Below are 12,800 nucleotides of genomic sequence, written 5' to 3' on the forward strand. Positions count from 1 at the left end.
GATCATAAACACCTAGAAAGTATGTCTTCCTACTTTTTTCCCCTGTATTTTTGGCACTGTACCCCCTTCTGATTCATGTCATGAAAGACAGCCTTGGGGACAAAATGTCAAGGACAAGTTAGAGAGATGTGACACACCCTCCACTGGAAGGGTGGGTGTGTCATCTGACCTCCAAGAGTAATGTCAAAGGCCTCCCTCCACCCAGCCCAGCGCCCAGGTTCTGAGAGTGAAGTCATGGCTTTCAGATGTCCTGAGGAAAGGAGTCACTCCTAATGGTGGAATTCTCCCAACTTGTGAGGTAGGAGGAAATACACGGAATGAATGCCACTACTTGTTTAAATGGCTCCGTGAATGTAAGCAGTCTTTCTCAGAGACCCAGAGTGACCACAGTGAACTTTGTTATTTATTTACTTTTCTTGTCATAGGATGGGTAGAAAACTGCCTTGGTACATGGAAATATGACAGACAAGGAATTACAAAACAACAATGACTGTCCAGCTGTGTGAGTTTTGGATCTGCATCTGTGCTTGTGAAACTCCCGTCACCACACCCGTGCCAGCACTCGCTGCCATATCCAGGTTCCTGTGTGGATTCTCTGGAGATGGGACCGGGTTTCAATCATCCTGCTGGGCTGGAGCAAGTAGCTAATACCCTCGTGTGAACCTTTTTGTATATATGCTGTACTGGGGTTTGAACTCAAAGCTCTTAGCTTTTTTGTGGTATACTTCAGTTTGAGCCAGACTTCTCCTTCTGGCTTTTTGGTGTTAAATAAGAGTCTACACTGGGCGCTGGTGGCTCATGCCTGTAATCCTAGCCATTCAGGAGGCTCTTGTCTCCAATGTAAGCATTAAAACAAAACAAAGCAGAAAAGGCAGAAATGCAGCACTGTGGTTCAAGTGGTAGAGCATTAGCCATGAACAAAAAAAGCTCAAAGACTATACACAGGTCCTCAGTTCAAGGCCCCAAACTGGCACACACTCCCCCACACACATCCAAGAGACAGTATAGATTCAACTTTTACAACAAATTCCACCACAACTTCTAGGGTGGCGCTGATCATTAGAGCAGTGGGAATAGCTGCTGGAACTGATATCAAATCCCAAGGTCTTTAACCTGCCTTCCCTGGTGGCTCTTCCTGCAATGGGGGAATGCAGAAGGTGGCTGAAGCAGGCGCTGAGTAGCTGAGAGGGACAGAAGTCTGTCTCAGCAAGTTCCACGAAGAAAATAAGGGCAAGATTCTACTCACAGCAAATAGAAAATTATCAAAATGGTTTCTCTGTATTTACCCTTCTTTCTTACACAGTGTGACAGAAGCCAGCAGGGCATCAATGGCTGTAACTTGAACTATGTAGGAGGCTGAGATCTGAGGATCATGGTTCAAAGCCAGCACAGGCAGGAAAGTTTGTGAGACTTTTAACTCCAATTAACCAGCAAAAAGCTGGATGTGGAGCAGTGGCTCAAGTGGTAGAGTGGAGAAAGTTAAATTAAAGCATAAGGCCCTGAGCTAAAGGCATATTACTAGTACAAAACCAAACAAATAAAACATTGAATCAGAAATAGACAAGAGTTGCCACATTAGAGCAGGCTGGAACCCTGAGCTTCTCTTCTGAGACAGAGTTCAAGCATGGTGCCACCTCCGGGACATGTTCCTGGCAACGTGCTTACTTGAGGGCGGTCCTGTAGTGGTACACGGCTTCCTGGTTCCGACCCTGGTCCTTCAGGAAGTTGGCGTAGTTGTAATGAACCTTGGCATTGTGCGGCAGAGTCTCAACTCCAGACCTGAAATACATGCATTATAAGGAAGTTTTTCCCCACTACCTGACTAATGTAACTGTATCCCTCTGTACATTACCCTGACAATAAAATACAATTTTTTAAAAAAGAGGGTTTTCTTTTTTGTTGCTTTGTTTTGTTTTGGTCCTGGGGCTTGAACTCAGGGCCTGGGCACTATCTCAGCTTTTTTACTCTAGGCTCATGCCCTACCACTTTGAGCCATAGCTCCACTTCTGGTTTTCTGGTGGTTCATTCGAAATAAGAGTTTCAAGGACTTTCTTGCCTGGGCTGGCCTTGAACTGTGATCCTCTGATCTCAGCCCTCTGAGTGGGTGGGATTAAAGGTGTGAGCCACTGGTGCTGGCTAGAAGGGCTTAAAAATAAAATACGCTGGAGGCACACCTGCACCTGAAGACACTGTGGTCATCTGCCGAGGCTTGTTCTCAGGAGCTAGTTACAGACCTGGGGGTACCTCACCCAAAGAAGAGGCAGGAGCTTCGGGAATTTTGAAGGGCATGATGAGAAATCCCACTTTGCAAGAGGCTCAGAATTAGACAAGACCTGACTCCCTTTCATGTCTATGTCAGGAGCAGGCTTTTACACAGAGACTCAGTGAAAGGGTCCCAGTGGTCTCTGTGTGTCAATACAGACAGCATGGTTTGAGGGGACACCATACAAGAGCAGGCAAAGCCCATAGCCACTGTACCCACAAAAGCTGAGATGGAGCTGGTCGAAGTGGCTCATGCCTGTAATCCTAAACTACTCAGGAGGTTGAGATCTGAGGACTGAGGTTCAAAACCAGCCCAGGCACAAAAGGACCTGAGTCTCTTATCTCCAGTTAACCTCTAGAAAGTGGGAAGTGGGGCTTGGCTCAAGGGTAGGGCAGTAGCCTTGAGCTGAAGAGCTCAGAGATAACACCCACGTAAAGTTCAAGCTCCATGACCCACAAAAAGAAAAAGCTGAGATGAGAGCTGCTGTACAGACCCTTTGCTTTCTCCCTGATTCTAGTTTCCTGCAGCACTGGGTCCACAAAAACAGTGGGTGGAAAAATTGCCATTCCTTCAGGGAAGTGATCACATGTGTGGCCCTAGAATGGATAGTGTAGAACAATTTTAAAAAAGACACACACACACACACACACACACACACACACACACACAACCGTGAAGAAATGCAGCCCAGTAGAATGGTTAGAGAAGTTCTTGCAGAAGTCTGATAGTTTGGTAAAATTGGCTTGCACGCATTCCTCTGCAGTGCAGTAAGCAGCACACCTGTTCACCTGTTCAACAGCTATGGAGTGTCATGCCCTATCCCCGGGATGCAGATATACATTAGTTCAAGTATCTCCCTTTTGGGAACTTACTGGGGTGAGGAGATAAAGGCAGCTAGACAACTGGAGTGATTTGCACACCATCTGTCAATTAAGTGTGATAGGATTATGGCAATGATAGGAAAACTGAGATTTTAAAGACAAAGAAGGGAACTGAGCACTGGTGGCTCAAGCCTATAATCTTATCAACTCAGGAGATTGGAGTTCTAAGGATCACGGTTCAAAGCCAGCTGGAGCAGGAAAGTCTCTAAGACTCTTATCTCCAGTTAATCACCCAAAATTCCAGAAGTAGGGGCTGGGAGATTGGCTGGTAGTGGTAGAGTGCTCGCCTAGCATGCACAAAGACCCGGGTTTGATTCCTCAGTACCACATACATAGAAAAAGCCGGAAGTGGTGCTGTGGCTCAAGTGATACAGCTCTAGCCTTGAGAAAACCCAAGGACAGTGCTCAGGCTCTGAGTTCAAGTCCCAGGTCTGGCAAAAAAAATCCAGAAGTAGAGCTGTGGCTCCATGGTAGAGTAATATCCCTGCACAAAAAAAGCTCAGGGACAGTACCCAGGGCCCTGAGTTTTTAAGTACCAGGAACAGCAAGAAAAGAAAGGAGAGAGAGAGAGAGAGAGAGAGAGAGAGAGAGAGAGAGAGAGAGAGAGAGAGAAGAAGAAGAAGAAGAAGAAGAAGAAGAAGAAGAAGAAGAAGCACAAAAGAACTGAATTAACTTTTGAGAATAGGCAAGGGACCATTCTGAGCAGTGAACTCAGAGAAAAGAAAGCAGGAGCTTTTCAGGGACTGAAAGAAATTCAGGTGACAGATTATAGAAGGACAAGTCTTGAGAGTATGGAGACACCAAAGGGTCTTATGGCCACTGCAACTTTTGAGTTTTTGCAGGATGAGTGGTTCCAAGCATAGAAGCCAGAATTAATAGTTGAGCATCAGAGAAGGGCTGTAATGGCAGCCATGCACAAAGAGAGTAGAAGGAGGAAAGGCTGGATGCTCAGAGTTCTGACAGGGGCTGTCACAGAAATGCAGGTAGGCTCCAGTGGTAGAGAACCAGCGAAGCAAGACTTCGAGGGCCTGAGTTCAAGCTCCGCGGCACACAAAATAAAAATAAATCAGATTTTGAAATGAGTATTACTCAGGGTGAAGTCACACACAGGATCTAGATCAGGGTGAATGCAACAGTTCAAAAAGAATTCAATTTGGGCCAGGAGTTTGGTCTAGTGGTGGAGTGCTTGCCTACCATGCATGAAGACCCAGGTTCGATTCCTTGAACATACATAGAAAAAAAGCTGGAAGTGGTGCTAAGGCTCAAGTGGTAGAGCTCTAGCCTTGAGAAAGAAGTCCAAGGACAGTGCTCAGGCCCTGAGCTCAAACCCAGGACTGGCAAAAAAAAAAAAGAATTAAATTTCTGGTGGGAGGCATGGCTGAGTTGGTAGAGCACTAGTCAGTGAGCAAAAGCATCAGGTACTGAGGTCAAGTCTCCATCTTGGACTGAAAAAAAAGGAAAATTAAATTTCTATCCATGTCCACATCATGGATGCCCACCAGCAGGCTGTAGTCCATGATCTTCAGCTGCGCCAGGAACTCAGCATCCCGCTTCAGTTTCTCCAGGAAGTTCTTTTTACTCTCCTCCCCCACACGCAGCTTCTGCCCTTCGTTGAGGAAGTCATTGTCTTTGAATGTTGGCACTTCCTTGGCCTTTTCCTTGTCACTTGCTTCTCTGGCAACAGTAGAACCCTTGAGGTCATACTTGCGGTGGACAGTGAGCCGATGGCTGAACACATTCCTGGTGAGCAGGGCTGAGCAGGAGGAGATGGAGGTGGAGGAGCGGGCAGAGGACGAGGAGTGCGAGAACGATGGGGTGGGCGGCAGCCTGCTCTGCTCTTACGGCACACCACCAGACAGCCCTGGCACCTCCTCAGCTTCCCCCGGTTCTTTGGCCCTGGCGAGTTCGACCCCTCTGTTGATGTCTATGCCATGAAAAGCCATGAAAGCGCCCCCAAGAAGGAGGTGTATTTCATGGCCATCATTGATATCCTCACCCCATACGACGCGAAGAAGAAAGCCGCACACGCCGCCACAACAGTGAAACACGGGGCTGGAGCGGAGATTTCGACTGTGAACCCCGAGCAGTATTCCAAACGCTTCAACGAGTTCATGTCCAACATCCTGACGTAGTTCTACCTTCAGCCAGAGCCAGTTGCTGGGAATGGGGTTGGGGTTCGGGAGAGGGTGGGAGGGGAGCAGAGTGGGGGGTCAGGAGGGCCTGCCACACTGAGAGCACTTCTAGCAGGGAGGGGCTGTGCCATGTGCCATGCTCACAGGATGTGATCTTACTTTCTGCATACCCTTGATTTCTTCCCCCCCCCCCCCGATTTGACCCAGGTTAAAAAGGGGTCTCCTTTCTGGTATCTTGATAACCTTTTAAGGTACCTTGGGGCTGGAGGCAACTTTGAGAAATTACTTGGGTTTTGTTTCTGCAGTTTCATTGCACCTGGTTTGCTGTGTATAACGAAGTATGTCGTCACCTCGCCACTTCGCCCCCCCCTCCCTGTCCCTGCCTGGCTCTCAGTTCCCTTTCAGTTCCAGAGGCGCCGTCGGGGGCTGGCACGAGAGCCTCAGACAGCAAATGCTCTGACACCAGCAAGGGGCAGAGGTGGGACACCTCAGCCCTGCCACCTGGAGTTTATCTGGAGTCACTTGTTAATTTTATGGAGTATTGTGCACAACAGCCTCCACTTCTCCGTCTGGGACCCAAGGGAAATGTCCCATCTTTATCCTCCAGCACTGTTCCTCCTGGAGGAACACGGCAGGGTGGCACTGACACCTTGAACGGGAGTCAAGACACCACATAGGGAGCAGGTCCACGCGTGGTTCGAGCTTGGCCATCATCCCCCAAGCCCCAGGTGCTCCCAGACCTGGAGTTCCGGTTCTGTCACGCCTGCCTCTCCCTGGCTCAAGACGAACAAGAAAACACTTGGCTATCACAGGACTCTTGTGTTTCCCTGGTTATTTCCTTTGGGAAAATCTCAGAAACGAACGTGTCAAATGAACTGTGTGCACCATCCATTTCCTTCCTTCTGACCTCTGGGCCCAGTTATTTGTAGCTGGCACATGGCCAGGTACAGAGCCCCCAGGGACCTGTGTTCACTTTGTTCAGACACTACTCCAAGCCCAGCCTACCATGTAGGTGTCTGGCTTCCCGTGCCCATGGTTTCTCACCAGGACAGCTACAGCCACCATACGCCCTGCCTTGGAGTGTGGCATTCAAGCCTGAGGTGGCTTCTGAGTCACTTGAGGATGAGGCCCAGGAAATTGAACTTGGAGTGACTGGAACCAGCCCAGCCTCAGGGCTACCTATCTTTGTTCTACTCTAAACTTGTGGCAGATCTGTGGCCCACAGGCCTCCTTGGAAGAAATGAAATCCAAGCTTTCTGTTCATAGCCTCTAAAGGGAGTCACGGGAGTTGTTCTGATACCACAGCTGGCCCGCTAGGAAAGAAAATGGCCCCTCCACTTGTGCGCTGGGGGAGGTACAGCTCTCCACCTTCCTACCTCTTCCAAAGGAACCAGGAAATTGGGATGAGAGATGAGAAAAATCCTAGATCATCCCAAAGCTGTGAAGTTGGTTTGTGGAATGATTTTGGATGAACAGATGGTTTCCTGTGGCTGCCTCCATAACTGGCCAAGCTCAATTTAAGGAACAGAAATGGGGGTGCTGTCTTCCCAACAGAACACTTGGATCAAGAAGGAGTGGAGACGGATTTCTTGGACTTCCCTGGAGCTTCCAGATTGCGTGGGAGTCATCCTGGAGGATGCAGGGGAGGTCCCACCCTTTGCCAAGTGGGGCCTGAGTAGCCCCAAACCCCTGCTGCAGGACCACTAAGGACCACTCAGAATCACATGGCTCCTGGAGAAAACAGTTTTGATTTGGGAAAGAGATCATGTAGGAATAATGTCTGGACTTGACTTCCCCACCTCATCATCAAGAGTGAGAATCTGGATGTGTTCCCAGTCAGGCCCAGACATCTGTAGAGCTTGGAAGGATCTGCAGCCCCATCCCGGGGGCTTGCCGGCCCCTCTGCATTTGATCTACAATCATGTTGCCATAACGTGTATGAAAGTGTAACACAACCTTACCAGTTACTGAGTACCAGGTATCTAACTTGTTTAACATTGAGTTTTGTGGAGTTTTTTTTAATATTGTTTACATTTTGAGATAGCATTCTGTTTAAAATGCTCTTTTTGTTTTTCCTGACAGTATTGTTGATTGGGTCAAAACATTGGAGCTGTGGCTTGATGGATTTAGGAATTTTTTAAAAGGTCATTCTGTGTGCTCTCTTTAAAACCTTGGGTTAGGCCCTCTGATTCCTTTGGCATTCATTCATATGTTAAAAGCTATTTATCTTGGTCACTAAGGAATTTTTTTCCTTTTTGTAATGATAAAGATGTGCTGTTTGGCTTGCAGTCTGAAAGTGAATGGATCCTGTTTATCTGCTCACTTTTCTCCCACTGGATGACTAGACTTTGAGGGGAGCTTCACTTCTGCCTTATAGGGGCTTCCAGGAACAAAGGTTTAAGAATAAGGATGTGGGTGATTGGCTGCAGTGGGTGGGGACCAGGACAGTATCCACTCCTATCCCCTCAGGATGCCACTTCCTGAGTGGCATCTAGTTACAACTTCTCATCCCTTCTCTCTCTTGGAAAGTCTGTTGCTGAGAAACTCTCCAAGCTGGCTGAAATAAGGGAGCTCCGAAAACTACTGGCCAATCACTGATGGTCTTGGGCCATATCTCTATCCCTTAACCACTGAGTCTCTGTGTCCTCATGCCCTGTGGCTTGGGGGTTACAGGACAGGCAGGAAGCCAGCAGTTCCAGAAGCAGGACTCAGCCTCCTTATCTAGCTCAGGGGTTACTGGTCTGTGGCTGTTCTTCAGTTTCCACTACAGGCAGCTCTTCCTCCCTCTTCTTACTCCACTTGTCTCCCTGCCCTGTGCTTTCAGCCTGACCAGGTTCCCTGGTAGTGCTCAGCAGGGTGGGAGACTCGCCCCACTTCAGTCTCCCATGGGGTGGTGGACCAAAGACCCAGGACTCTGAGTAGCCCATCCCACTCCCCAGTGCATCCATTTGTCCCTTTAGACTGAAAGTGAGAAAGTTAGTGCTCTTTCTCCAGCATTTGCGCTGAGTGTTGGGGCCAGAAGGGATTGTGTGCTTAATTAATCCTCAGCACTCTGGCCTTTAAGACCATGGCTCCCCTCAAGTCTAGAGACCTTACCTTCTTATGGCAGACGTAGTGGGGGCAGGTCTTCAAAGGGAAATGCTTTTGGATGGCTACCCCAAATCTGCCATCCATCTGTATGTGTATGGGAGGGGACAGTGACATGGCCCTAGCCCTCCTCTCCAATGTGCCACTTAGGAAGTGTCCCCAAGGGGAAAGGAGACTCAGCTGTTCCCTCAACAACTTATGTGGACAGGAAATTAGGCTGGAAACTTCTAGAAAAGCCCTTGACTTGCTCACGGCTATTTTTGCAAGGAGGTAGGAGCCAGCATCTTCAGTGGGAAGCCAGTCTTCCCAGCACGCAGCGGCAGACCAGAGCATGATACACACAATAATGGGAATCAAGTTTGGAGTCCCCTTTTGGGGGAAGCAGAATAAACTACCACCCCACCACATGTATGACTTCTCAACTTCCCACTGCAGGTTCCATTTTTTAAAATAGAATTTTCAACCCCCTGTGCTTGTCTAATGTCTGCTCTAAACAGTTCAAGACCCTGTTACTGTTTTAAAATGCATGCATGTTAAGATGAATCTCCAACCTGAGGAAAAAATAAAATTCAAAAAGCTTTGGTAAAAAAAAATAAATAAATAAATTTCTATTCATGGAAATTTCAGTGCTTTCCACGTAGAATTCAACAGTGCATGGTATTAGTAGGTTCTCAGATGAACTGGGATGCCACTGGCACAGTCCTGTCACCGAGCGTGTCCTCTGTGGGACTTCCTGTGGTGCATGAGCAACCCCAGGCCTGCATGGGGTCAGGGTGGAGCTGGGTGGTGGAGAGGAAACCTGCACAGGCCGGCAGGTGGGTGGGGTAACTAACACTCCACCACAGGGCTGTTCCCATGGCTGATCTTGACCTTCATGGGTATTTTTCTGCTGTTTTCCCAGATCTCATTGTACAATGAATGGCTTGTGAAAGTCAACAATTAGCCAAAGAAAACATTTTCCCCGCAAATGGCCAGATGACCCCAGCCTTGAGCCTGAGCAGGGGACCCCATCCTTGCCTTCAAGCTCTGATTACCATTTGTTTCAGTGGTAATGCCCCGCTGTGCAGTGCACACTCTGCAAAAACAACGCAACGTTCATCCACCACATGGCTGGATCAAAGCCTGGTTAATAACTGCAATGATTCACTCATTCATTTGCTTAATGCTGGTCCTGGGGCTTGAATTCAGTGCCTAGACACTGCCTCTGAGCTTCTGTGCTCAAGGCTAGTGCACCACAGGTCAACTTTCAGCTCTTTGGTGGTTAATTGGAGAATAAGTCTCACAGACTTTCATGCTCAGGCTGTCTTTGAACCATGATTCTCAGAGCTCAGCCTCCTGAGTAGCTAGGATTACAGAAGTAAGCCACAAGCACCTGGTAAAAATCACCCTTTAATTCAGTACTTTAACATATGCATTTCATGCTTCTCCTCCACACCTCTTCTTTGAAGAAGACGAGAGAAACCAGAAAGAAAATAGTCACTCTGAAGCCATGTTCTGGTGGCTCCTGCCTGCAGTCATAGCTACTCAGGAGGCTGAGGTCTAAGGATCAAGGGTGAAGCCAGCCTGAGCAGGAGACTTATTCACAATTAGTCCTGGAAGTGGAAGTGTGTCTCAAGTTGTAGAGCACCACTCTTGAGTGGAAAACACAAAGAGAGTGAGACCCAGGTTCAAGCTCCTAATTTTGAACGTTGTGTGGGCACAGGGTTTTTATATTACATACATAGATGGCCCTACTCTAGGAACAGTTTTTTTGGCCAGTCTTGTGGCTTGAACTCTGGAGGCTGGGCACTGTCCCTGAGCTTTGATTCAAGACTCAAGGTTAATGCTCTACCACTTGAGCCACAGTGTCATGGCCAGCTTTTTCTGATGAGTTCACTGGAGCTAGGAGTCTTAGTGACTTTGTTGTCTGGACTGCGATCCTAAGATCTCAGCCTCCTGAGTATCTAGGGTTGTAGGTGTGACCACCCTGCTCTTACACTAGTTTTAATAAGAATGTTCTTACCCAGACAGTGGTAGCTGGGTAAATAAAGTTTAAAAAGGAGAGCAAGGTTTCTGTTTTGGAGGTTTTAGGCCAGATTTAGGGTCAAACATTGAAAGTTCAGCTCAAACTCTGCCACGTGTGTAAGGCAGAGCTAGGAAGGGCAGCTGAGCTGGATCTACAAACACAGTCAGGGGCGGTGTGTCATGTGAGACGAGGTGTTGCTGGAAGTGCTGGGGCCTGGCCAACACTCTCTTCTCACTAATCAAAGGTCTGTCTTCAGGTACTCAATGAAGAACCTCATGACATTGCTAAGCCCAAACCATCTCACGGTCAGCCAGGTCTCAGCGGGCACTGTCCCTGAGCTCTTCAGCTCAAGGCTACCACTCTATCCTTGAACCTCAGCCCCGCTTCTGGTTTTCTAGTTGTTAGAGATAATAGTCTCACATTCTTTAGTGCCTAGTCTGGCTTTGAACTGTGATCCTCAGATCTCAGCCTCCAGAGTAACTAGGATTACAGGCAAGAGCCACCTCACCTGGCTCACTATGGCTTTTTTATATTTGACATCCCTGCCCCCATCCTTCCCCTGCTCTTACTGTTGCAGTACTGGGGACTAAACTCAGGGCTTCTCACATGCAAGGCAAGTGCACCTGAACCCCAATTCCAAAACTTCTGTTTTCCATTATGTTTTTGAGATAGGGTCTCACCAACTTCACTCAAACTGGCCTTGAACTTATGATCTTCCTAGCTCTACCTTGCCTTTTGAGTGGTTGGGATTACATGTGTACTTTCTACGTCCACCTTTTCTCATCTTATAATACTCCTCTCAGATCTGCAATAGAATGATTGATGTTCGTCACCTTCCACACTTACTTAGTGTTCTGTATCTCCTACTACAGAGTATTAGTGTGTTCATGTGCCTGACTCACCGGTGCCTCCCGTGTATGTTTCTCTCCTATCCTAGAACACATAGCATGGGAATGTCCTGGAAGCTTTAGATATGATGTTTACCCTGCATAGATACTACTTCATGCCTCTTCACAAACAACTGCATCCTTGCCCGCTATCCTAGACAGACACATTACTATTCTAACTTTTGAAATGCACAAACCAGTACGACCTATCCAAGATCCAACTGTGGACAGAGCCACAAAGCCCACTCCATACCTCTCCTCCAAGCCCCAGGTGGTCCACCTCAGATTACTGGTGAATGTCTGCCTAACTCATCTCAACATTATCCCTGACATATGAACTCATAATGTGCTCTTACAGGAAACAGGAGAGTCTTTAAGTGTCAGGTTCTCAACGGATCAGGATTTAGGTAAAAGGTCAAGTTTTCTTAAAAAGCACTAAAATATTAGAGAACTTTGGATCCAGTTCTGGGTTCAAAACTCTCTAGCAGTGGGACCCTGGAAAGTTAATACTCCTTCCTGGGCCTGAGGAGGGGGTGGGCAGTCTCTGTGCTCCTTTAGAGGTTTATATTCTAGGCAGCTCAGGACATGTTATCAGGTAAGGAATGAGCCCTTAAAAACATCTTTTGATGGGAGAAAGAGGGAGATGGAGTCCCGCCTTGGAAGAGCCAGGATTTTACACAGGACGTAGTCAAGACTCACTAATTGGATGAACGGGTCAATAGCTATGGTTGGGGAGTGAGGACACAACATACCACACAGATGTTTAAGTGGAGGGAGGGGTTCTGGTGTCTAGGCTAGGAGATTCTGATTCAGAGGTGGATGAGCAAAGAGACAGCTGGGATGGGGTAGTAAGTCACCAGTGGACCCAAAGGGTGCAGATGCCATGAAACAATATGAACCCTGCAGAAAAGAAACCATGAGATGGCATGGGAGAGTCATGAGGCAGAACCAGGAGCCTGCAACAACCACGAGGCAGCAAACCATGTGTCGTCAAGGTGGCAACAATGAAAAAGGTAGCAGAAGTTGCAAGATGAAAAGAAGCTGCAAAGAATCCATGGATTAATAAAACATGAAGCCCTAAAAGTCATGAGGAGGCCTAGCAGCTCAAGGCAGCAAGCAAAATCCTGGGATAGCAATGAGGGGAGCAGAAAGAAGTTAAAACAGGAGTGAGTACAAGTGCAGCAAGAAAGTAGTGGAGTCAGCAGCAGAGGCCTACAGCTGAGGGTGAGAAAAGGAACCAAGCACCAGACCGGTTTTGGCTTTGGATCTGATCAGAACCGTTTGTCAAGGTTTTGTTCTTTCAGGAGGCTGCCTGTGTAACTTTTGATTCCCATCACAAAAAAGAAAATAGCATACTAGAAGCTTTTGGGGTGTTTTTGACAGCCCCGGGGCTTGAACTCAGGGCCTGAGCACTGTCGTTGACTTTCTCAAGGCTAGAGCTCTACCACTTGAGCCACAGCACCACATCTGGCTTTTTCTATGTATGTGGTACTGAGGAATCGACCACAGGTCTTCCTGCATTCTAGGCAAGCACTCTACCACTAG

At 47.8% G+C, this 12,800-nt stretch overlaps 1 protein-coding gene across 1 annotated transcript in view; it reads right to left on the reverse strand.

Moving 5' to 3' along the window:
• Window positions 1–12,800, reverse strand: part of LOC150066336 (protein O-mannosyl-transferase TMTC1-like) — a 48,419-nt gene that overhangs the window by 12,580 nt on the left and 23,039 nt on the right. The window contains exon 6 of the mRNA XM_090352525.1: window positions 1,666–1,779. Coding sequence (XP_090208651.1) covers window positions 1,666–1,779 — 114 coding nt within the window. The remainder of the gene's footprint in view (window positions 1–1,665; window positions 1,780–12,800) is intronic.

Source organism: Megascapheus bottae, chromosome 2 (assembly GCF_031878675.1).
Source record: "Megascapheus bottae isolate mThoBot1 chromosome 2, mThoBot2.hap1, whole genome shotgun sequence".
Lineage (NCBI taxonomy): Eukaryota > Metazoa > Chordata > Mammalia > Rodentia > Geomyidae > Megascapheus > Megascapheus bottae.